The sequence below is a fragment of the Lutjanus erythropterus genome, chromosome 12, assembly GCF_056507025.1.
Source record: "Lutjanus erythropterus isolate fLutEry1 chromosome 12, fLutEry1.hap2, whole genome shotgun sequence".
Lineage (NCBI taxonomy): Eukaryota > Metazoa > Chordata > Actinopteri > Lutjaniformes > Lutjanidae > Lutjanus > Lutjanus erythropterus.
In genome coordinates this window covers 13,827,534-13,851,473 of record NC_139328.1, presented here as the reverse complement: position 1 = coordinate 13,851,473, position 23,940 = coordinate 13,827,534, and the positions used below count along the sequence as shown (strand labels likewise).

At 37.1% G+C, this 23,940-nt stretch overlaps 2 protein-coding genes across 3 annotated transcripts; one reads left to right on the top strand and one right to left on the bottom strand.

The window, feature by feature from the left end:
• The first annotated feature begins 899 nt into the window (after nucleotides 1-899).
• Nucleotides 900-3,611, top strand: LOC146317725 (chymotrypsin-like elastase family member 3B). Its single transcript, XM_084731829.1, has 7 exons — nucleotides 900-1,004; nucleotides 1,369-1,540; nucleotides 1,792-1,917; nucleotides 2,262-2,398; nucleotides 2,482-2,624; nucleotides 2,714-2,866; nucleotides 2,992-3,611. Exons 1-7 carry the CDS (start codon nucleotides 965-967, stop codon nucleotides 3,007-3,009), a joined length of 789 nt encoding a protein of 262 aa, XP_084587955.1. The 5' UTR covers nucleotides 900-964; the 3' UTR covers nucleotides 3,010-3,611.
• A 525-nt stretch (nucleotides 3,612-4,136) lies between these two features.
• Nucleotides 4,137-13,265, bottom strand: wrnip1 (WRN helicase interacting protein 1). 2 transcript variants are annotated; one of them, XM_084731823.1, is made up of 7 exons: nucleotides 12,569-13,265; nucleotides 10,396-10,590; nucleotides 8,975-9,213; nucleotides 7,483-7,703; nucleotides 5,750-5,905; nucleotides 4,590-4,669; nucleotides 4,137-4,453 (listed from the first exon to the last, which is right to left on the bottom strand). In XM_084731823.1, the coding sequence occupies exons 1-7, from the start codon at nucleotides 13,226-13,228 to the stop codon at nucleotides 4,172-4,174; spliced, it is 1,833 nt and encodes a 610-aa protein (XP_084587949.1). In that variant the 5' UTR covers nucleotides 13,229-13,265; the 3' UTR covers nucleotides 4,137-4,171. The 2 variants fall into 2 exon arrangements, with proteins under 2 accessions (XP_084587949.1, XP_084587950.1); XM_084731824.1 differs by having other exon boundaries at nucleotides 4,317-4,453; nucleotides 4,573-4,669.
• Between the last annotated feature and the right edge of the window lie 10,675 nt (nucleotides 13,266-23,940).

The window sequence follows — 23,940 nt, the reverse complement described above, 5'->3', positions numbered from 1 at the left end:
TCTTCTGCGACTGCGGGCTGAAGTAGACACCACGTGTTCACAGCGACACCCTTTGGATAGGAGTGTAAATTATTAAAAAACAAAAAACAAAAACATTTTTTAATAAATCCATCTTCTCTTGGGTGAACTCAGAACTATTTAAAGGAATTCCTCAAGATAAATAAAGGGGTTAATTAAGTTAATTTAATAGATTCATTAAATTCTACAAAAATAAATACCCAAAAAGATATCAAAACATTTTCATTTTTAAAGCTCATAATCAACAAGTTATATAGAGTTTAAGGAGTATAGAATATTTACCTTATTTACATTTTAATTTGGAATCATCAATTAGATTTTTTTTACACTTTATTCAAATATTTTGAATAATTGAAAATTCTTTATTATGAACATGTACAAAAAAGAGATAAAATCAAACAAGAATATCAATGTAGTACAATAAAAGTATACAACAAACTCAATACACAAATACTCAGGCAGCAATTCTATTCTAACATCCTAATTGATTAATAAGACTTTAAGGGATGCATGACTGTCCCCTGTCTTCAGTTTACTCCTGATAACTCATAAGTTAAACCAAACTGCCTTAATCATCATTCGCAGAGCCCCCTTTTATTTTATTTTCATCTGAAATATTAGCTCTTAATTTGTGCTTAAAATCAGTCATGCATAAGAAAAAAAATGCTGTTTAGTAGAATAATCCTAAATTTTGGCAAAGCCTCAAGTGGAGTGAGGTGGATAAATCATAAAATGTGGAAATATGTGAGTTATAGGTATGCCTCAATCTGTGCATACCGTGTGCAGTCTGCTTTTCAGGCCTTATCTGACTTCTTTATTGGTACACTGCTGTATTACCATCTGGAATATGTGAGGAAAACTCCCAGGCTGTGTTGTGTTATCTGGACTGCTGCCCATAAATACAGTAGCTCTGCATGATGACCCAGCTCTTCTGGAGGAATAAGAGATGGAACTGGTCCTTGTCCTCCTCCTGTTTGCTACAACTGGTGAGTTTACATTACTGCTGCACAAATAATCATTGGCTAAGTGCAATAGCCAAATTGCAGGATCAGAAAGAAGTACTGTAGTGCTGTGGAGATGCCCTGGCATACAAACCTTATTCTTCAGAAGAAAGAGAACATGTGATCCTAACAAATTATCATGATTTTTATAGGGTTTTTGCAGTAAAAATGAAAACTGTAATGCTAAAATGATCATTCCAACTAATAATATTGCATATCACAATCACAATTTTAGTCAAATAATCAAAATATGACTTTCTACCATATTGTGCAGCCCTAGTTTACATTAAACACAGTCTTTTCCTGAGTATGATGCATTCTCTTGGTTCTGTCTGTCACTGTGTTACAGCGTCTGGGTGTGGTGTACCCAGCTACCAGCCAAACACCGGCCGGGTGGTGAACGGGGAAGAAGCCCGTCCTTACAGCTGGCCATGGCAGGTTTCTCTGGAGTCTTTCTTCCCCACATGTGGAGGAACACTTATTGCTCCTAACTGGGTCTTGACTGCTGCACACTGCATCACGTGAGGAAAAAAAAAAATTGTGCCACGAACATCTCAGATAAACAGTTATTGTAAAATAAGATGAATGATGTGTGGGATTCCCGAATTAATCATCTATGTTTTTTTTTTTCTTGGAATGGTCATTATTACATTTCCAGGTTTCATTAAGAGTGAACCAGAGTGCAGGTTCCCACACTGAGGGAGTGTAAAATTGACCATGACCTTGAGTAAACAAGGCCTTAAGTTTTTTTTAATTTTATTTTCCACTCCAGATTCCACACATACAGGGTGGTTCTGGCTGAGCATGACATGAACAAAGAGGAGGGACCTGAGCAGTCCATTATGGTGGCAAAAATGTTCATCCATCCCAAATGGAACGACAACTGTGTGTCTTGTGGGTATGTTATCGTCCCTCCATACCATAACTACTCCAGCACTCCAGATCTGTGGTGGATCATTAAGAAACACAGTCAAATATGTCCTTGGAAAAGGTGCCAGTACCCTGAGAGTTTTAGTTGAACAGCAGCTGAGTAAATAGAAGTTCTGTAGATGTAAATGAAAACACATTCATCTGTAGAAAAAAATAGGCATGTTCCTTTGTCTAAGACAGGTTATATCTTAACTTTGTTAACTAAGACCCCAACAAAAGATCAGAAAAACAAGCACTCTAAACATTTAAGTAGACTCTGAGGAATTAAAAGATGCATTTACTTCATTTTTTGTGTTTCACCCTGTTATGCAGGAATGACATTGCCCTGCTTAAGCTGGAGAAAAATGCTGTTATCAACGACAAAGTTCAGCTGGCTTGCTTGCCACAGCATGGTGCAACTCTTGCCCACAACCAGCCCTGCTACGTCACAGGCTGGGGTCGTCTCTACTGTAAGACCTGCTATCAAGCCTCCTAGTGCACCTTTCTGTTATTCAGAAATATTTCTTAAACCTTTATTTAAATTTTTCTTTAGCCGGTGGTCCTCCAGCAACAACACTGCAACAGGCTCTGCTTCCTGTGGTGGATCACAGTGTCTGTAGCCAAAGTGACTGGTGGGGCAGCTCAGCAAAGACAACGATGATCTGTGCAGGTGGAGAGAGCAAGTCAGCATGCCATGTGAGGACCAAGCATGCAGCTCCATGCTTTGTGTGAAACAAATGAGACCATTTTCCATTTTTGCTCTAATATCGTCCATTGTCTTCCAGGGTGACTCTGGAGGCCCTCTGAACTGTCAGGGCAGAGATGGTAGATGGTACGTACAAGGAGTGACCAGTTTTGTGGATGGACGGGGCTGTAATACCCCTCAGAGGCCCACAGTCTTCACCCGTGTGGCCTCTTTCATCCCCTGGATCAGTGAGGTGAGGGAAGACACATAAATAACAATAAGCAACCAGAGCTCATCAATCATTTTACATGAAGACAGATCGTAAATATAGGCTATTTGTAAAATGTTCAAACTTTATCTTGTGTTATTTCCCTTCAGACCGTGGCCAAAAACTGAAGAACCTTCCACAACTCAAGTGACTGAACAATAAACTGTATAAAGACACTTTAAATTTATATTTGTCTTGTTTTTTAATCAAAATATATACAGATTATAACATAAACAAACATTTAATCAGTTGAAACAATGTTTGAAAATGTTACAAACATAAAACAACACACATATTTAACATGGTAAACATTCAAATATATATTATGGAAACGGAAAGGCAGAGTGTGTATATATTTCCTGTATTGCACACAGGTACTATTCCATAGCAGAAGCAGAGTAGGTGTTTACTATATTTAGAATATCTTCACCACTCAATGTTGCAGTCTGACAGTCTTTTCTGACAGAAAACTGCCATTATACAAACCAAATATTGCTTTTTCCAAAGTCAACAGACTCATTAAAGAAAAACAGTAATTTTACATTGAGAACATTTTAGTTGCTGGTCTACCACTGTGTCGATCACTTAGTTTGTCTGTATTATTGTGTGACTTTGGTATTTTAAAAGGTTAGTTTGGATTTACTGATGTCACAATAACACAAAAAAAGCTGATTGAGGCAGTGGTAGGCCAGCAACTCCTGTGTTCTGTGAGATTATGGACTCTGGTAGCTTCGGTACTTGGTTTATATAATGTCAGTTTTCACACTAGAAAAGTCTGTCTGATGGCATGGTAATTATTATAATAGAGTGTACACTGAAATTGATATTGATCTTTTAGTGGGGCTTTTTTCTGTGGCTAAAACACCTTTTGTTGCTGAACCTGTCGACAGCAGTATATTGCTTTACTTGTGTGCCGGTGCTCCTCTCTGTAGCTAACAGACTGAATATCGATGAGTAACTCCTTTAACCCCACTTCAAACAATCCGAACTTTCCTTTTATTGTCATTCGTTTGAAAGGATTAGGGACTTTATTATGAACATAACAATAAGTAAATTAACTGTATGTGGTGTGTGTATCCTTTAAACAGTATTTAGAAACAAGAGATTAAAGTGAAATTGTAGATAAAGTTGAACATAACATGATGATTGACTGATGGACTCCTGTAAGTTTGAATTTGATCAGCAGCGACATTATGTCCCAACAATTCATCATTTGACAGGATTGTTTCCATTCGGCAGACTTGCTTTTAACCTATTACAGTGAGTTGTGTCAGTCATTACAGTGGGTCCTCATGGATCAGAAGGTGTCCAAGTGAAGAAGTCGACTCCCCGCAGCTCCTCAGGTAAGTACTCCTGATCTACAGGGCCGCTGAAGGCTGGGTTGTATTTGTAGCCCTTAGCGTAGCCCAGTTGTTTCATCAGCTTGGTGGGGGCGTTGCGAAGGTGCAGGGGCACAGGAGGCAGGGGGCCTTTGTGGTTCCTCAAACAGGCCTTCACATTAGCATATGCTTTGCAGATCTGCACACACTTGGGTGCTCGTGCCAGATAGACTGCGCACTGAGCTAGGATCACCTGTGGTGGATAAAAAAAAAAAAAGGAGGGCGACAGACATGAAGACACTAGGACACAATTATTGTAAGACTGACTGAACATCAGGCTGTCTTGACTGAAGACTCAAAACCATCAGTCACTGGTCAGGCGAGCCTACCTCACATTCAGGCATCCCAATGAAGTGACATGCCTGGAAGGCGGACACGGCCTGTGGAAGAGCGGCGGGATCTGCCATACCTGAAAGAGACAGGAGACAGAGGCCATCCAGTCAGACTGCTTTAAAAGACACTTTCACCCCTCTTTCTCATTTCTCTGTATGGATTTCAGCTGAGTCAATATTTTCTTTCCTGTAATAAAATAGTACAAGCTGTCCTTGGTCCTGTATAATGCTCTCATATGTCTGGAAGATTTCAATAAGCAACTGGTCAATCAGAAACTATAAATATTCAGGTTCACCAGCCTATTTAAAGAAAGTGAGAAATTGCTGGACAGTACATAAGGGACAATGTATAATGACAGTGTCATTATTGTGAATTAAACCCCAACAGGGTTGCCCAGGACCCTGATGCATAGCAGAGGGGTCTTTAATGACCCTGTAGGGGGTTATTTTATAATAATGACCCTCTCATTATATATTATCTTCCTTACTGCACAGCTATATACTTCAAAAAAGTCAATAACTTGTCATAAAATACATCATAAGATACAACAGACATTAGAATGATGTAATTCAACAATGCCAAGTAATCGTTACTATTAAACAACAATACTACTGCAACCTTTATTTCTACTGTATTTTACTTTTCAAAACAATGTTACAACATTTACTTTACTTTACTGTAAATTTGAATGAACAACAAATACAAGTACATGTTAAGTGTAACATCTTCCAAATCAGAGTCTGCTGCTAGTGTCTTTACTGTTATACTGTATTTATTGTCTAAGTATATTTACTGTATGCTAGCTGTTATTTTATGTTATTTTAGCTCCTTCCTCTGCCATTTCCCCCCTTATTTATGATCTCAAAAATCTGCTGTTTTTCTTAAGCCTACTGCATAGTTTTTCACCATGTCATAAGAATTTCATGGTTTAGAATGAGCCTTGTTACACTGTGCATTGGACAATTAAAACACTACACCAATGTAACAGAATAAGATGAAACCAGAATGAAATGATGAAAGCAAAATGAAAGCGCTACACATAAAAAAAAACAAAAAAACGAATTAACAAATTGACAAAAAATAAATTTCAAAGCCAGCGGCCGGTCATCTTAACTTATGAGCGGGGATTTAGTAATTGAACAATCGTTTTACTTACCAACATCCTCGCTGGCGAATCGGACCATTCTGCGAGCCACATAGAGAGGATCCTCACCGCCCTCCAGCATGCGGCCCAGCCAGTACAGAGATGCGTTCTCGTCTGAGCCTCTCATGGACTTATGCAACGCTGAGATACAGTTGTAATGCTCTTCGCCTTTAAGTAACACAAACAAATACATCAATACACGATCAGACCAAATGAAGCCATAATGAAGGGAAGAAGAATACTGTCTCCACTGAGGTCATTAGTAAAGTTGAGGGACGGTCTGTCAGCACGTTGTGAAGTAAGGAACAGTAAATCTCATCTTTTAGGACAGCTGAGGTGTTATGTAACAGGACAGAGAGGAGGACTGATGAAGACTTAGGATGAAAGTGTGAGTTAGTGAGTTCAAGTAAACTATAGTAGGTAGATACTATAACTAGGAGAAAACGTAAATAAACATTTCTATACATTGGTTAGATATTACAGTTAAGAAAATACCAAATGATTATATTCTTAGTATTATGGCTGTAAAACACACCAGTCTTTAGCGGACACATAGTTTTATAATTCATAACAACACTGCAGCTCTACTCAAATGTGTGTGCTGTAATACCCACAATACACACACACAAAACAAACACGTGGCACTACTAAGCAACCGTGAGCACGGCTATAAACACCCCGCCCCCCCATCATTCAGTGCATTTCATATCAAAGCCCTGTGAGAGGACAGCGATCACAGGTTCTGGAAAGTAATACGAGAGGGCTGTTAAGTTCAAAACATTGAGTTATTCAGATGTTATTTAAAGTGAAGATATGGATGGCAGGTGTCATACTGAAACTACTGAGAGGATTTAATGATGGATTTGTGAAATCTACAGCAATGTGTTAACTGTCTATAACACCCCTATTCATAATCCTAAAACATGCTTCTTGATTCTGTGGAAACCATCTTTGTTCCAGGTCTAATTTCACATGAATACTTTCTGAATGGACTGTGTCTTACTTGCATATTTCCCAAATTACAGACTACCACTCACTGTCTGTGCTCCAATCTGTCATTTAAGTTACACATTTTTAAAAAGAAAAAAGTAATTGTAAATATGTATTTTGAGAAACTAAGGTGTCCTTGATGTGAAATTTATCCTGTTGAGAAAGAAGAAAGCGAACAGTCAAAGTTTAAAGCAACAGGATCAACTTCAGGGGGATAAAGGTAATTTTATATAATGGCAAGAGCTGTTAAAATTATTAGGGATTATTATTAGGATTAAGGAATTCCCTTAACCATTAAAAAAAGTTTTTAAGGAGTTTTATTAAATAATTAAAGTCTGCATTTATTTTTTTCAATATTAATTTTGGTGCCATTATTAATTTAGGCCTATTTATTGAGTAGCTTATTTATTTATTTTGGATTCTGGCAGTTATGGTCCTCCATGCAATTAAATATTTGAGCAAAACAGAACAAAAAAAATAATTTGCATCTGCTTACAAAAGAAAAGGCTAATAATAAGGAATAAGAAAGTTAAAGAATAATCTAATCTTTTTTCATTCATTGGTAATACTTGGAATAATAACATAAAAAATGTGTGTAAGTGCCTTACTAAAAATATTAGAAGTTACTGGGTGCTTTAGTAAATCTATGGTGCCCTGAAGGTGCAGAAGGCACCTCTCAGATCATTTGGGTTCACAGGAGTTACTATGGCGAGTACAAACTGCGACCCTGACAAAATAAGTATATCTTTGCTTACCAGCTTTATCGTAGAGAATGTGGGACCTCTGAAGACCTTCCTTGATGTGGTCCTCCGTCACCAGTATCTCCTGACAACCATCTTGTCCCTGTGAGTTGAACTGGGCCGAGTTCACCTGAGCCTGAACAGCCAGCTGCAGACTGTTGAGTCCTGTTCTTGCATCACCATCACAAAGGTAGGCAATTGTGTCCAGAGCTTTCTGTTCGATGAAAATCTTTGGCCTGGGAAAACACGAACATGAACATACAGTATCAGTGTCAATACTTTAAAATGTAGTTTTTTAAAGGAAGCAATACAGCTGAATTAAATGAATTAATTACGTTAACATGTATTTCGCCACGAATATTAATGTTCAGTATTTAATGAACTGAAACACAGAAAGATGTTACTGTTATTTACCCTACCCTAATTTATATAGATAGGGTCCAATACTGGATTTTTGGAACCAATGCTTATATTAGGGAGTAAAATAAATTCTGATATCTGATGCTGACAGACCTATATAGCTGTGATAGGCCAATATCAGGCTCACAACATAAGAGAGGCTCTAGGTTGGAGACAGCTACATAATTCAAGAGGTTGATGTTTTTGCACTTATTTAACTGTATTCTAAATGATAATGTGCATTTGAATCCTTATACCTGTTACTTTTTTATTTGCTAATTTATTCTGATGGTATTTTTTATTGTGTGTTTCTTTCTTCATGATTCTTATTATTGCTATTGCTTACACTGGGACCTGAGTACTTAATTTAATTCTGTCATGTTTAAGACATCCTGCAATGACAATAAAGCATCCATGTCCTTAACCTTATTATAGTTAAGGATGACGATGCAGCACCATTGGTCCTTTCAAAAAACACGTATTTGCGCTCCAAACATTATATTTCAAGTGTCTTACAACACTATGATACAAAAAAAACATGGAAAGCACAGTGATTTCTCTTCAATTTATCGTAAACGCACTGCTTGTCCAAATCTGGATCCTGTAGGAACAATGGCTAATAAAAGTGCATTTTTTATGTTTTATCTGTTCCTCTGAAATTAACCTGCTCCTGAGTAGGTTAGCTGTGTGGCATAGGTTACCATGGTGATTTAGCCCCGATAAAAGAGAGCCAGATTCATTCTGATTCAAACCCCAAGTTGGCTGGCTAAACCTTTAATCCTGATACAATACATCTGGCACAAATATTTGAAATCTCTGGAGTTCATCATCACATACCATCCACATCCAGCAGTTAACAGCTGTCTCACTGTCTACAATTCATCTGCAAATTCTTTTCTGTTAACGTATCAAATCAGATCAGAGCTGAGGGGATTGCTGCGGCTCCAACAACTACTCATACACCCCTCCCATGTATTATCTAACTGAACCCACTAAGCCAGAGAGAGAAGCAGAGACCAGGCCGCCCACTCAAACTAAACCATTCTGAGTTACAGGGTGACCCCGGGTCATGATGTGTTACACTGAGAGTCCCCAGGCAGACACTTACTCGTGTCCATCTGATTGGTCCTGATCTTTGGGGTTTGCTTCATCTCGCTCCAAGACTCTGATCCCCAGTGTGGTCACGGCCCTGTCCAGGATCGAGGCCATCGCCTCCACAGAGAGCTTCTCCAGAACCAGCACCCTGCACCGGCTCAGCAGGGCAGCGTTCACCTGGAAGGACGGATTCTCTGTGGTCGCCCCAATCAGAGTTACCGTCCCACACTCCACGTGAGGAAGGAAGGTGTCCTACAGATGCGCACACACATTTAGAGACCGTGAAGGAGAAAGCAAAGCAAACATGGAAGGAAAAACAGTGAAGTCTCTGAAATGACAAGATAAAGAGTAAGTATTTGTTTGACTACTATACTAATGCTTCATTGGCTTATTTGACTACTGCTCCTTACTAACGCTAGCATTACTAGCTGTCTTTGCATGCTTTGATTCTTAATAGATCATTAAGCCAGACTGAGCCTTCTTGGCAGCTGACATAGGGATTTACTGTCATGAAGCAGAAGACTATACAGAATTGTTTTCTACAGCCAAAAGTTTCCAACCTCAATTTAAAATTTTGTGAAGAAGTTAAACTGTTCCAACTGAAAAATAATCAGTGCTTCTCATGAATGATGATCAATATTTAAATAAAAACAACTACACACATATTCAGTTTTAGAAGCAAGAGAGAGTCCATTTCTGCTATTACTAACGCACAAACAATAATATCTGTTTTCCAAGAATCAAACAATGGAGCCGATGGGTACCGTTTGAGAGGGGATCGAGGGAGCGTTTATTTTGAGTGTGCACATTCTCGTAGTAGGCTGTAGACAGGATAAGCTATAAGCTATTCAATGGTTTGGCAAGCAGAATAGCATCATAAAACATGCTCATCCTCATAACCACAACTCATTTTTAAAGTCTGGCTTTTGAACAGATTTAACCTTTTTCACTTTTCAGTTGTGGACCGGCCAGGCTAGCTGTTTCCCTTTGCTACCAGTATTCATGCTAAGCTAAGCTAAGCTTCCGCTGGCTGTAGCTTCACATTTAACTGAAAGACTTGAGAGTAGTGTCAGTCTTCTTTAACTCTCAGCAAGAACACGAATGAGCATATTTCCCAAAACATGACACAGAAATTGAGGGAAAACACCAGAATCTACTCTAACTGCATTACCAAATACCAGTTTTATCCTTCTGCCTCTAGGCCTGTAACAGTAATTGAATTAAAAATGTGAGATTGCATTATTATGTTATTATACAAGTAGCATAAATGAAAATAACTTAGCATTTCTAATAGTTTAATATGATTATTTCTGGACCAATATATCATGACAGGTTGGTCTGCCTCAATAGACATTTTTAACACTGGCAGGATTTTGGTCACAGCTGACTGTATAAACACAGATCAGAGCACATCTTTTAGGCTCAACACCCCACCTGTTGCAATTTGTTGAAGCGGTGAATTTCATCAATAAACAGGATGGTCTTCCTCTTGCACAGCCGCAGCTCGTTCTGTGCCTGCTTGATGACCTCTCGGACATCATTGGTGGACGCGCTGGTGGCAGACAGAGTGACAAAACGAGCTGTTCCCTTCTTTTTACTGCTGCTGGCAATTATGCGAGCTAGAGTGGTCTGAAAGACAAACAAAATACACAGAAAATCATTTGATTAAAACATGAAACTGGAAACTAGATGGACCCAGAAACAAACCCCAAAACCAACATTACCCTACACCTACAAAAAATGTGAAAACATAAACAAACAACAACTTAACAATGTTAGCTCTTCTTAGGCATCTTTAATCCTCAGTTTTTGAGTCATTTATTTATTTTTCCAGGTCATTTAATGCACCTTCCTTTGAGAGCCTCATAAATCTATCCTTCACTGTCCAGTGTGAACCCTTATTACAAGCTCCAAAAATAACTCTTCAATTGTGAAACCTGAACACTGTAAGACAACTGACAGGAGGCGTTAAAGAGGTTAAGTGTTACTTAAGCATGCTGACAAAGTCTGAGTATGACAAACTGCTGTATGACAATCCACTCTGGTGGTTTGGCATACCCAAGAAGTCATTAACACGCTGTACTCAGGTCTGACACACAACAGTTGTGAGCACCAACCTGGCAGCCATGGAAGTAATAACTTACAATTTCAACATGCTGTAAAAGTTTCACCTCTCTCTTTATCAAGTACAATTGATGAAAGAGAAATAAAAATCTAAGATTAGGCAAATTGCAGTTATCTTATTAGAGCTGCTTGTTGTAACAAAGTAGTGCTGATTAACTGACTGCAAAAATAATCACATTGCTTCTGCCTGTGCATTTTCAGTCACTATGTAGTACATAGACTGTTTATACTGTCTATATTGTTTATACTCATTGTATATTATATCGTATATTGTATACTGTATGCTGTTTATATTTATTATACTGTGAGTGATGACTGAATACATACTCCTACTACTACTACTTAATCAATTGTTGAAGTAATTTATCATGAAAAAAATCACTGGTTTCTAGTACTCCTTTAGAGTTTTTTTTACAGCTTTATATTGTTATGAATTTAACAGCTTTTGCTTTTTAACTGTTAGATGGGCCATCATCATCTAAGATGCCACCTATGGGAAATTATGATTACGCCTTTTTTTTTCAAATTATTTTCTAACATGTTGGAGAAGAAATGATTAATCAATTAATCAAAAATAATCAACAGTGTAAATAATCTATGTTGCAAGCAATTTACATCTTTTGCTATTTATTAATCGATTCAATAATCAGCAGATTAACCGATGACGAGCACAATTATTACTTACTAGTTAATCAAGTTAGTTAATTAAAAAAAATTGATAATTGATAGTAAGAATAATCTGAGTTGCAGTCCTATATCTAGTGGTGTTTAATATCTTAAAGTCCCCTCAGCTCAAAGAAGTGTTGTTACTCTAATTCAGACGTGTCAGACCTACGGTCCAATGGTTTGTAAGGCAGGGGAGAACTTAAACTTGTTCCTTGTTAGCTCTCACTTAGTTGGTGTTGTGGTGTGCGCAGTACTACACAGTAAGAGAAAGGAGTGAACATTCAGAAAATTAAAAGAATTTCTTGACCTTGATAAATCGTTTGAATAATAAAGAAACAGAATATATTGCTTTTCACATCCAAAATACATAAATGTTTTGTGCATTTGTAGATCCACTGTGATCTGTATATTGTAATGCACATGTAATAACAACAGACTGACTGAACCTGGTAAAACATTGAAATTCCACTTATTTAGATTATAATTAGATACTACAGACATATCAGGATGTTCATCAGCATGTAATAGTTTGATACCCCTGCTCTAATTGTAACTTAACTGTGCAGACAGATGTATGTGCAGAGTTATATAGCTACTTCTAAGCAGTTTGACTTTTCAGTGAAATAGGAGACATCTTCTGTCGAGTAGTTAAACTTTTAAAATGAAAACTTGCATATTCATAGGGTCTAGATTTTTTATGAGGGAGAAGGAGTAGATGTAAGATGTATTTTTAAAAAGGTTTTTTTTGAATATTTTACATATACAACAGAAGGGAAATTAATTGAGAGAAGAGGATGCTGAATCATGGATGTTTCACCTTTCCACACCCCGGCGGTCCCCACAGGATCAGAGACGGTATTTCCTGGGAGTCCAGAAGTGAGCGGAGGAGTGTTTGCTCTCCTACAACTTTACTTTGACCAAAGTATTCCTCCAGTGTGTTTGGTCTCAGTATCTCCGCCAAAGGCTTGGTTATTGTCAGCAGTGTCCGTAGCGATAGATCATTTGATGTGTTCAAAGTCTGTCCGTTTGATCCAGAGGGTTGGCTCTCTGTACCTGCTGCAGGTCCGGGTTCTGTTTCGCTCGGCAAATTACGTTTAACTCCCTTGTTGCTGACGGAGGTGACAGCAGTTTGTTTACTTGAAAATGACCCACTCCGGTCACTTTGTACAGAAGCTTTACTCTTGTTGGTCTGAAACAGAGAGAATACCGCAGATGACGGTGTGCCAGCCATGGAGGAAGAGCCGGACGTAGGTTTGTTGACACCGGGGCTGCTGGGTGGTGGTGGTGCCGCCTCCGCACTAATGCGAGATTTCTTTAATGGAGGCTCGCTTTCGTCTGTTGTCGGCGGTCTGCTGTCGGTAACGCTTTTCAGCAGACACAGGTCGAGGTGTCCGTTAATTGTGGCAGCCTTAAAGTCCTTAAAACAAACCGGACATTGCACCGAGTCCGGTGCTGTAGCTGTCATCTCGGTCGCCATGTTGATTCCCGCGAAACGTTTGACCTTTAATCACGTGACCAAACACTCCTTTGACACTAAGCAGGCGTGTCTAGAAGGGAACCCCAGACCTGCGAATGATCTCGCGAGAGTGATAAATCAAATCAAAACCATCATATTTACTTAACCCCGACCAAGTATTTATTGTCACTAAACTTATTCTACCACTTAAATAAAGTTTTTTTTCTCTATAAAGCAAAACCAGTGAAACATGTACAGTGACGAAACAACCTCTTAAAATGTCGCGAGAGTTTTACAAATCAAGGGTTGCCGTCTAGACAAGCCCAGCATTAAAATTGGAAAAGTGTTCTTGCCTAAACGTTATTTCCAGATGCGACTTTTCCTTTTTAGCCCACCTGCCAGTTGAATATGACATTTATTCGACGACAATAATATTAATTTAACTTTTTAGTGAACGTCCTTTCATTTAATTTCTGTGTGCGTTCAGGTGCTAATGGGACGGTCCGACACTAGGACATTTCTGGTTTAGTTTGATTTTCGGGTAAGGCGGCACTGCATAAAGATGGATATTCCGAAATTGGAGTTTGGTTGCTTTTATTTAAGCGTTGGAATGCTGAGTGTGAGCAAACTTTCAAATTAAATGTGACTGCAACACTTTTCTCAAACTCTCTTAACTCTTCAAACTCCCAAAAGTTTTTATCAGCATTCTATTAACTATAGGTCATGAATGCAGCAAGTCTCAACAGGTGTTTTGGCCTTGGAGTTTGGAAGACATTGGGGTTTTTGCAAATCTTATGGCGAAATTAATTGGTATTTATAATGTTCAACTATTGGTTAAGGAACATGTGCAGGCCTAGTGTCAGTTTTGTGCTTATATGTTGCATATTTCTCATTAATGTGTTTAATCTAATGACTACACAGCAATCCTGGGATAGGTTATGAAGAAATACAACACAAAAAACTGTTCACATTGCACTGGCAGTGTGAGGAATGAGGTACTAGGCTAGTAGGTTGATGACACTTTACAAATGAATCATATAATTAATTTAATTAAATGGACTGAAAAATAAGTCACATAAAAATGGGATGTGTGAATACTTTAATTTAACGACCAAAAGGTAAAAAAGTAATACATTATTTATTATTACTAATAAATTTACTATTATTACTACTTGGCCAAATATTGGCTTTGCTTAAAGAACTACTTACCATGCAAGACCTCGAAGGTTCTTCAAAGACTACAAATATACAATATTATAGGACTATAAAGTATTTTTAAACAAAAACTGAACTGATTTTATGCTGCAGTATTTTTACTGCAGCCTTCCTCTGTCTTTTCTCCTCCTCTGCTCAGATAAAAGACTTGGCCAACAGAAATATACCAGAGGGGTCAACCAGGCTAAGAAGACGCAGAGTGAGTTCAGGAGGAAAGGGCTGGCGGCCAAGTGTCCCCCTCAGGGAGAATGGCCAAGCTGAGGTCAGTTCATCAGTGTGCCAACAGCCGAAACATGACCAAGCTGGCCTTATTCCCCTACTTTGAGAGGGTGAAAACCATGCGCTGCTTCTGGGAGATGAAGTTTGAACCAGAGGTATCTATGCAGCTCATTAAATCCATATTTTGTCTTGTTGGATCTTCTGAGTCCAAAAGGGCACCAGCAGGGGGTGGCAAAGGTCACATCATTAAATAACAGAGATGGTGTGTTCACTGATCTACTTTATTACTTTATTTACTTTGTTCGGCAAAAACTACACTGCTGCAGTAAAAATAATAATTTGTTTACTGTTTCTGTTACTAGTTTTGTTACTATGATTTTATAAGATTTTGCCTTGATGGTTGAAAACAAACAATATATTATTTACCAGAGTATGAAGTAGCAAAATGTGACACCATGATATTGATTTTCCATTCAGCACACTCTGCCAAAGGTCACAAATAATTGATAGTTTTGAATATGTCAATTTTGTCAATGGTATTCTGCCAAAACAGTGTAAAACATGTAGTGTGGGATTCAATTAATCACATGTTGCAGTTGTAACTTAAGCTGTATACTATAAAGCAAACTGAGACCAGTTTTGCTTTAATTCCCTCCATGGCAGCCCAGACATTTATTTGAGCAGTGAGACCACCACAGCTCCCATCCAAGAGTGAGCTCATTATTGTGTTTGGCAGAGCCGCTTGTGAAGCCAGAGGAGGCCGGGGAGATTTCCAGACATGCCGTACATAGCTGTGATTGGCTGCTGTCAGCTAGATGATGCATTCTCGGCCTCGTGGCCATGTGGCTTTCACACCCAAAGTGTCATTGTTGCACAATAGTTCTCAGACTTACCATCCTTCATTTATTAAATAATATATGCTTTTTGTATGTACACATATGCTATACTTAATTTCTTTCCCAAACTACTACTACTACTACTTATAATAATAATAATAATAATAATAATAATAATAATAATGATAATGATGTCAGTAATAACCAGAATAATTATGTTTTGATTGATTGATGAACATTTTTAATTACACAAGCAAACATAAATGACAACAACAACAGCCGCAATAGAAAAAGAAAGAAAGAAGAAGAAGAAGAAAAGAAAAAGAAAAAAATGTATATTATGTATATACTATACATGTATATTATGTATATATACATAATCATACACAAATATACATATATACATGCTGAGGTGTCCATACATAGTAATTGCAGTGTGTGGTCAGTAACAGTCATTTTGATAATGTAGTAATAATTTCCCATCATCCTAAATCCACCTTTTCTCAAACACATCCATTCTTCGTGAGTCATAAGTCATATAAACTGCACTTCTTGAATTATATTTTTCAGTCTTAAGTCAAATCTGGGTGTTGTTTTCTTCCTGCCCTGTTGTTTCGAACAAAAACATATTTAATGATTTACATGAATAAAACATGTAAATAATTTGCATTAATATCATCACAGTTCCTCCAGCACTGAGAGCTTGAACTTATATAATATTTAAAAATAATTTCTGGGGTCAAGAAATGTGTCATTTATTTTCTCAGCAAATTTTCTCCAAATAAAGGAATTGGTGTAGTTTTGTGAATCTCATTAAATATCTGTTCCCACTCTTCATTAAGATTTTATACAAATTGCCTGTTGTATTTTTTAACATTCCCGTTGTAATTGTTCAAGACATATTTCAGGCCGAACATTCTGTATTTCTTTTGTCTGTTTTCTTTTTAATTAATTTCTTGTTTCCTAGTATATATACATTGTAACTGTAATGTAATCAACTAATCTTTTCTCATTAACTTAAAGTAAATATGCACATTTTATTTATTCAAGCTGATAAAACTTTTCTAGTAGTAGTTCAATGAACTCATTAAATTAAGTTTCCAAAGAAACAGACTTCACAGCATGCATTGTTTGAGAGATAATTTGAAGAAAACATGTATCATGGAAACTTGCTGTGTGTCTCTAAAACACTTCAAGACAAGTCATGGTTGGCAATCATGGAAATTAAATTTGTTGTAATGTTCGCCAGTGTGACCAAAGTTGTTGGTTCATTAATATCTTAAGCTTATTTAACATGCTTTCAGGTACATGTACAACTGAATTATTAACAAAATGTGCTTGACTAGAAAAGTTTACCTGTTTTGAATAATTACAAAATTAATTCAACTTGTCTTTTCAAATTCTGTCAAATTGAAATTTTAACGCAGCCCGGACACTAACTTTTCTAAGTTCTAACAAATAGTTCATTTTTACAGTGTGGAACAGGTTGTTCAGTATGTTCTAACGTTTAGAAATATTTTCACAACATGAACGTAACATGCTATACTTCAGGGTTCAAACTATATAACTTAACATAAAATCACCTCAGTTGAGCCCGTTGGGTGTAAGCGCCCATGTGATAGTTGGTGTGACATTTGGAGCAGTAATCCAATAGCCAAGGCTATTTATTTACACCACATCCAAATCTGTGTGTTGACAGGAAGACTATCCCCCTATCACAATTCTCTCAGTTTTTAATGTCAGTACTGTCCAGGAGATTAATGACACTTTCAGTCGACTGTGTCTTGAAGTTTTCTTCAGATAGTTTCTGAGAGGAGAATGCTCTCTAGTGAAGATGGAGGGATTAGATAAAATGACAGAGGGCTTGTCTCTTAGACGGCCTTTGCTGGCACCTGTCACTCTTTTGTCATAAGGACAAACTGGCTGTCCTTCGGCTCTGAGTGCTGATGGGAGTGGGGCGTTGACTGAATTAAGAGAGGCTGTGGAGGATAGTGTAGTATTAATGTTTGGGGCGGTCCGTACGCCGGGAAGGAACTGTCATCTCCTCTAACTCAGCACTTGAGACTCTTCTCCTTAAGCTCCAAGAGGTCATTTGCAGTTAAAGATAGGAAGAAGAAGAAGCATGAAGAGTAAAGTTAAAGCCATGGAGAACTTTGTCACAGGCTGGGACATTTGGCTAGTCAACAGTATGTGTCTGGTCGCCTCCTACGTCTGGCGGAGGCTGTGTGATTTACTCTGCTACAGGAGGAGGCACAGAGCATCTACTCCACCTGCCATTCAGGTATTTACAAGGCTGTTTGACTTATTGACTAATACTCTGCAACGATAAGTTGATTAATCAATTAGGGGATCAAAGAAAATTTATTAATCAATTAATCACTTCAGTCGTATTTTTCAAGCAAAAAGCGTCAAACATTTGCTGGTCCCAGCTTCTTAAATGTGAGGATTTGCTGCTTTTCTTTGTCATTAATGAGCACAAATGAAGAGTCTTTGGGCTTTGGACTGGTGGTTGAACAAAATAAGCACCTTGTAGATGTCACTTTGGGCTCTAGGAAATTTTGATGAGCATTTTTCACAATTTGACATTTTATAGACTAAATGATTAATCATGTAACTGTGAATATAATCCACAGATTGATCAATAATAAAATGAATTGTTAATGGCAGCCCTAACTCAAACATACCAACTACCCTGTAGCTGTTGTTGATTTAATGAAACTATCACTATTTTAGATTTTCACTTTTGAATTGTGCATTTCATGGATCAAGAACTCCTAAAACTCTTCATTAAATTTTTCACATGGTTAGTGTCACTGTTATGTGTAGTCTGTGTGTTTTACTGAACTGGCAGATGGGCCGTACACAGTTTTCTACCTTTAAAGACATTGTACCATTGTCTTCTAATCTATCTCATTGAAAATCCAGTTAACTGTATTATTAAAAGTCCTACAGAGAGAATACAGAACAAAATCTCAGTTGTTTCAGGACTTTTCTTGATTGAACACCTGTATGAGAGGCCTTTAGGACACCAGGTCTAACATGGACGTGCTGCTGCAAAGGTTTTTGGGGGAAAACATCTTTGTACCATGTTGGCATTAATATATGATTGTTTTATACCCTTATAATAAGCATTAGACAAAAGGTAACGTAGTGTTTACTGCAGAAAATCACAGCTGATTGTATTCAGATCACTTATTTTCTGAGACAGTAATGGATAGTTGTGTGATTGGTTTGTGATGGCCTTTAAACAGAAAGCCTCGATCAGTTACTAATACTATGGATCATATCGACAATTTTGGATTGTCGTCAGCAGCTGGTGGAACGCCAACATTTAATAACCTCCCTCGCTTGATAATCTCACTGTCCTCACAGGAATTTCCAATTAGGCTGGAGAAATAGTCATTTCAAAAATTGTTTACTGACACAATATTTTGTAAAGTCTTGGGAACTATTAACCTAGTCTTTAGGAATTTAGGAATAAATAGTCTTAAAATTCTTTTTGGGAAAGAATTTTGTGTGTTTTTTAATTGAATGCTGTGAGCACAGTTTAAACTTCGCTCCAAAGTGCAAATGCCTGTACATTGAATCTTTGGCATAATTCAGTTTTATAATTCTATATAATTAGAATTATATTATAATAATTATAATAGAATTTTATAATATAATTATTATGTTTAATAATTCAGTTGAATTCAGATATGTCTCCTGTTACAGTCTTTTAGGTTTTTGCTATTTGTTTTTGAAAACTTTGTCCCCTGGTGTAACATTGTACACAACAAATATTTTTTTCCTGCTAATATTAACACATCTGGAAAATGACAAACTCAACCAAATGTTGTCATTTTGCTTTAAATACTTACTTACTTATCTGATATAATTTTGAACCGACAATACATGCATTCTTTCAGAGGAGTACGCCTTTATTTTCTCACTTGATATTTAGTTTTCTTTTCAAAATTGGCCTTAAACTTAATAAACTGTAGAATTAAAAAGTCTTTTCACCTCTTCGTTTATGCTCTGAGTTGCAAAATCAGCGAGTTGCAGTGGGTAAAAATGGACACCAGAGACAGCGGTGTCCTTGTTTCCACTTTACTTGTTCTGTTTATTCTTATTGATGTTATTCTTAGTTTTCCTTGAAAGAGGCTGTGATGCACAGTCGGCCTCAAATACATGATTTATAACTGATGCACAACAAGACTTCTGTGGGCAATGTCCAGCTCGTGACTTCTTTTAAACACAACACATGAGTGGCCGGCAGGGAAAAGAGGCATGCTGCTGTTGTGTTGTATGCTAGCATCAGATTTCATGTAGAGTCTCTCAGCCACTTCGTATTACAAGGACAATTGTAATGGTGACTGATGAAATGGATTTCCTCTTTAATCATGGTGTTATACACACTTTAACCTCAGACAACAACCAAGAACAGATGCTTCGTCTTGATTATTTATTTTTTAACAGCTGTTCAAATTTAAATCACTTTAATTGTCCCCAAGGTGTAATTGCAGAAGCAAGAAAAAATTGGAAAAAAATGTAAATTGTGAAGTTAATGAAAAAAAGAAAAAGAAGAACACACATTATGTACAGTGCAGCCATATTGATTATAGTTCTGCATTGTATGACACGTAGTGCAAACATGGGCTATACACATTATGATACTAGTTTAATATTAATTTTGTAAGGGATAATCAATGAGTAGGTGTGCGTGAAAAAGTTTGAAAGCACAATGTGGAAGTGTAAACTGGAAAATATAAATTGTGGCATTTAATCATAGATATGCCATTTAAGGGTTAACAGTACATTTCTGTACAGAATTTATAATTATTAATTTATTTGACAGGTACAGTCGGGTCATGTTGTACTATACTTAAAAATATTATGGTTAGATATTGTCAAATAATGTTTGTATTACTGTATATTTTATTCATGTGTCTTCTCTTCTTGTACTTCTGTTTTGTTTTGAAACACTTGCTTTTACCTTCTTATTAATCAATATTTTTGTTGTCTTTAAAGTGCTTTTTTTTTGTGAGCTGGGCAACAAAGTGTTTACTTTTCTACTCACTCTTCCTATGTTATCCTCCGGCTAAATGCCACGTCTAATTTAATTATATAAGTCAGCTCAACATATGGTGAGTAATCCTTTCAGCAGTAATGTGATGCTCAGTATCTGAATGAAAGGTGAGATGGGTAATTATGACGCTTGTGTGTTTTGCTGTGTTACGGATAGCAGCAGGAGGGATCAAACATGAGCTAAGGGCTGGTTGGTGTTTATGAGCTCAGAGACTCTGCATGTGAAGGTACACTGAGCTCTAGTGGTAGATCCTGACAGGCACACTGTACTCCAGTGTCTCATAGTGATGAAACACAGCTTTGAAATCCTGCTTTTGCTGCCATCTAGTGATTCAAAACTCCACATTCCCAATTTGCTTCTGTGATGTGGTGTTGTTTAATCTGTAGGACAATACTGACATGAGAAAAGTCTTGAAACCTTTACAGATACAATAAGTACAGGAGAGCTTTTCTGTTGAGTAATATTAAGCATTTTATTACTCTTAAATATCAAGTGCTCACAATGTTATCATAAATCTACTTCATATATGTGTTGCCATCAAAACCTTCAGCTATGGCTCAATGTTACTCTACCTCTTTCACATTGTGCAATACTTATTTAAAGGCTATTGATATGTGTATAAATATACAGTGCACATCTTTATAAATACACACACATACTGTAGTTATCCTTCTTGCTGTGATAGTTTGCCTCAGAGACAAACTGAAGCGCTCACCCTCTCGTGTTTCCATTCCTCTTTTGGCATTTAGGAGATCCACATTGACATTTACTGTAGTAGATCCAAGAGTATGTGACTAAGCTTTCTTTGCATTCTGTCACTAACCTTTAATACTCTCTTTGACATCCTCAATGTAAAGCGCTTCTTGCATTTCCATACTGATAATAATAGTGCGTCTGGAAATACCTTCCTCAAGGAGAGACACTGTACTTCACTGAAAGATTACTTGTGCTCAGTAAGAATAAAGGTACTACAGAAGTTTTAAATGTCATCATTACTTAGATCATTTTAATATGTATAATCTTTGTGAAACTCAGTGATAGAGCTGCAACAATTAGTTGATTTATCAATCAGGCAAGATAAAATACGTGATAAAATGCAATGATTTTAGCTCCTCAAGAAATATACCGGGGAACTCCTCGTGTATGTCTCTTGTAATGATTTCTTGTAATGATCTTTTTTTTTTCTTTTACATTTCTACTTATTTATGTGAAAGAACACAAGACTAAGTGTATTAGAAAAAATATTTCTACCATTTCAAGACAGAATAACCATAAGACACAACAACAAGTAAAGACCTATAGCTGGCTGACTTGAATATGATGGAGAAAGCTGGTTTCCACCATTAATGGGTGACGTGTGCTTGATTGGTAGGAGAAGATGTATATATACTTTTAGAGTTATAGCTTGTTGGAATAGAACATATTCTATGAACTATTTTAGATTTAACAATTATATTATTATTAGTTGAACTGCAAAGCCTTTTGTAAATTAATAAATAAATAAATACATAAACTGAGTAAATCTAAAAAACTTTTCACGGTCTGTCAGAGTGTAGTCTGGCATTTTCAACTACAAACTGACAATTTAAACACATTAATTTGGACTCTAAGAAATTGTTATAGACATTTGTTTTACCGTTTTCTGACATTTTATCAACCAAATGATGTAATCAGTAATGAAAAAACATTAAATTGCAGCCCTCATGCACCAAAATTAGTACCACTTCTGCTTCGTAACCATCTTCTCTTGTCTCTTCTCATGTTTATGCTAATATGGCTAAAACACTGCCACTATCACAATGCACACAACACACGCATTCATTTGCAAACATAGTTGATTATGCTAAAGAAGTGATTTGAGAGGATTTTATAGACACTGTTTTTAAAGGTAAGGAGTTGAGTGGTTCAAACTCAAAAGATTATCACCTGACATGTGATGTTTGAGTGTCATTGTTCATTTTTCCCACAGATGTCACCAGCTGTTCAAAATAAAAATGTAGTCAGTGAGGCACAATTTAGTTATTCTAAGTGCGTCCAATTGCAAAAAGCATCAGTGGATATCCTGTGCAATCTCTCAACAGTTAATATTTGCAGCTTGAATGTGATAACATGTATATTTATTACATTTCATACGACAAATAGGTGTTTATTTGTATGCATATATGCATGGGGAGTCAATGTATTGAATCAGCATAATGTCATTTTTAATGACCTTATGTAAACAAAACCACAAAGTCTGTCAGAGCGCAGCAGCAAAATGTGTTTACATGCCAAGAGAAAACATGAGACGATGGGGAAAGAACAGAAGAGACGTCTTAGACATTAGCACGAAGAGTTCAGTTTCATGGCTGCCACGCACATTTAAGCCCACAAGTTTCCGAGAGAAAGTATAGCCACTGCTGGCAGGCTGTGTGGTGTGTATGTGTGTGTGTGTGTGAAGACTTGGAGAGGTGACTGGACAGTAGCCACAGCACACAGCCCGAGTGCTTCCCAGGACATTGTGTACTCTGTTGGGGAGGTGGTGCTCCTATTTTAACGGTTCACCTTGTCCCAATGCCAGACAAATAGCCTAATAAAAGAGGGCTGTACAGGTCACATTATTCAGTCATATAACCTCCCACATGTACTGATTACACAGGAGAAGAAAATGCTACCTAAAGTAAAAATGTGTATGCATCTAAGTGCACTTTTTTACTTTTGGCTCTCTTGTGGCTGCACAGGAAGTTATATAGAGGCAATACCACCTGACTCAGGTGTACAAAACTTATTCTTAAATTAGGCTTAAATTATTTTCTTCTCCAGGTATAAGCCAGGTCGTGTGTGTGTGTGCATGAACGAAGGAGCTGGAGCTTGTACACAGCTAATCTCTCATTCTGCTGGACCCATCAGACTAATTTTCTTAAATCAAGGACCTCTCATGGTTGCAGTGACTGACTTTTTTTTTTTTTTACAAAAACCTCTGTAAAACCTAAATATAACCGACTGCTGATGCAAAAATGCCTCTGAGGCAGTTTCACTGAAGCTTCACCTGTTGTTTGATTTGTTGATTGACAGGAAATTATTCTGACGCTATTTTAATAATTGATCGAAAAAATTACAAATATTCTTTGGTGCTATATCTAGAATATTTGGAGTTGCTTTTTTCCCTGTCCTATATAATTGTACACTGAATATCGTTGGGTTCTGGGTTTGGTCGTCAGATGTAGGCTTGGCATCTGGGAAACTGTAATGTGCTTCTTTTTTTCACAATTTTTTGACATTTTGTATCCCAAGCAATTCATCAAGTAATCCATAAATAACTGGCAGATTAGTCGATAATGAAAATAATTATTAGCACCAGCAAAACTATACTTAAACATACGTTACAAGGGTAGTTGAAGGAGTAAATTACTGAA

Excerpts from the sequence above, each read along its gene's own strand:
- LOC146317725 (XM_084731829.1), top strand. The coding sequence starts at position 965 with ATGGAACTGGTCCTTGTCCTCCTCCTGTTTGCTACAACTG. Across the intron at positions 1,918-2,261 it reads GACAACTGTGTGTCTTGTGG|GAATGACATTGCCCTGCTTA; the intron begins GTATGTTATCGT and ends CCTGTTATGCAG. Across the intron at positions 2,625-2,713 it reads AGAGCAAGTCAGCATGCCAT|GGTGACTCTGGAGGCCCTCT; the intron begins GTGAGGACCAAG and ends ATTGTCTTCCAG.
- wrnip1 (XM_084731823.1), bottom strand. The coding sequence starts at position 13,228 with ATGGCGACCGAGATGACAGCTACAGCACCGGACTCGGTGCAATGTCCG. Across the intron at positions 5,906-7,482 it reads CATTCTCTACGATAAAGCTG|GCGAAGAGCATTACAACTGT; the intron begins GTAAGCAAAGAT and ends TGTTACTTAAAG. Across the intron at positions 4,454-4,589 it reads TTGGGATGCCTGAATGTGAG|GTGATCCTAGCTCAGTGCGC; the intron begins GTAGGCTCGCCT and ends TATCCACCACAG.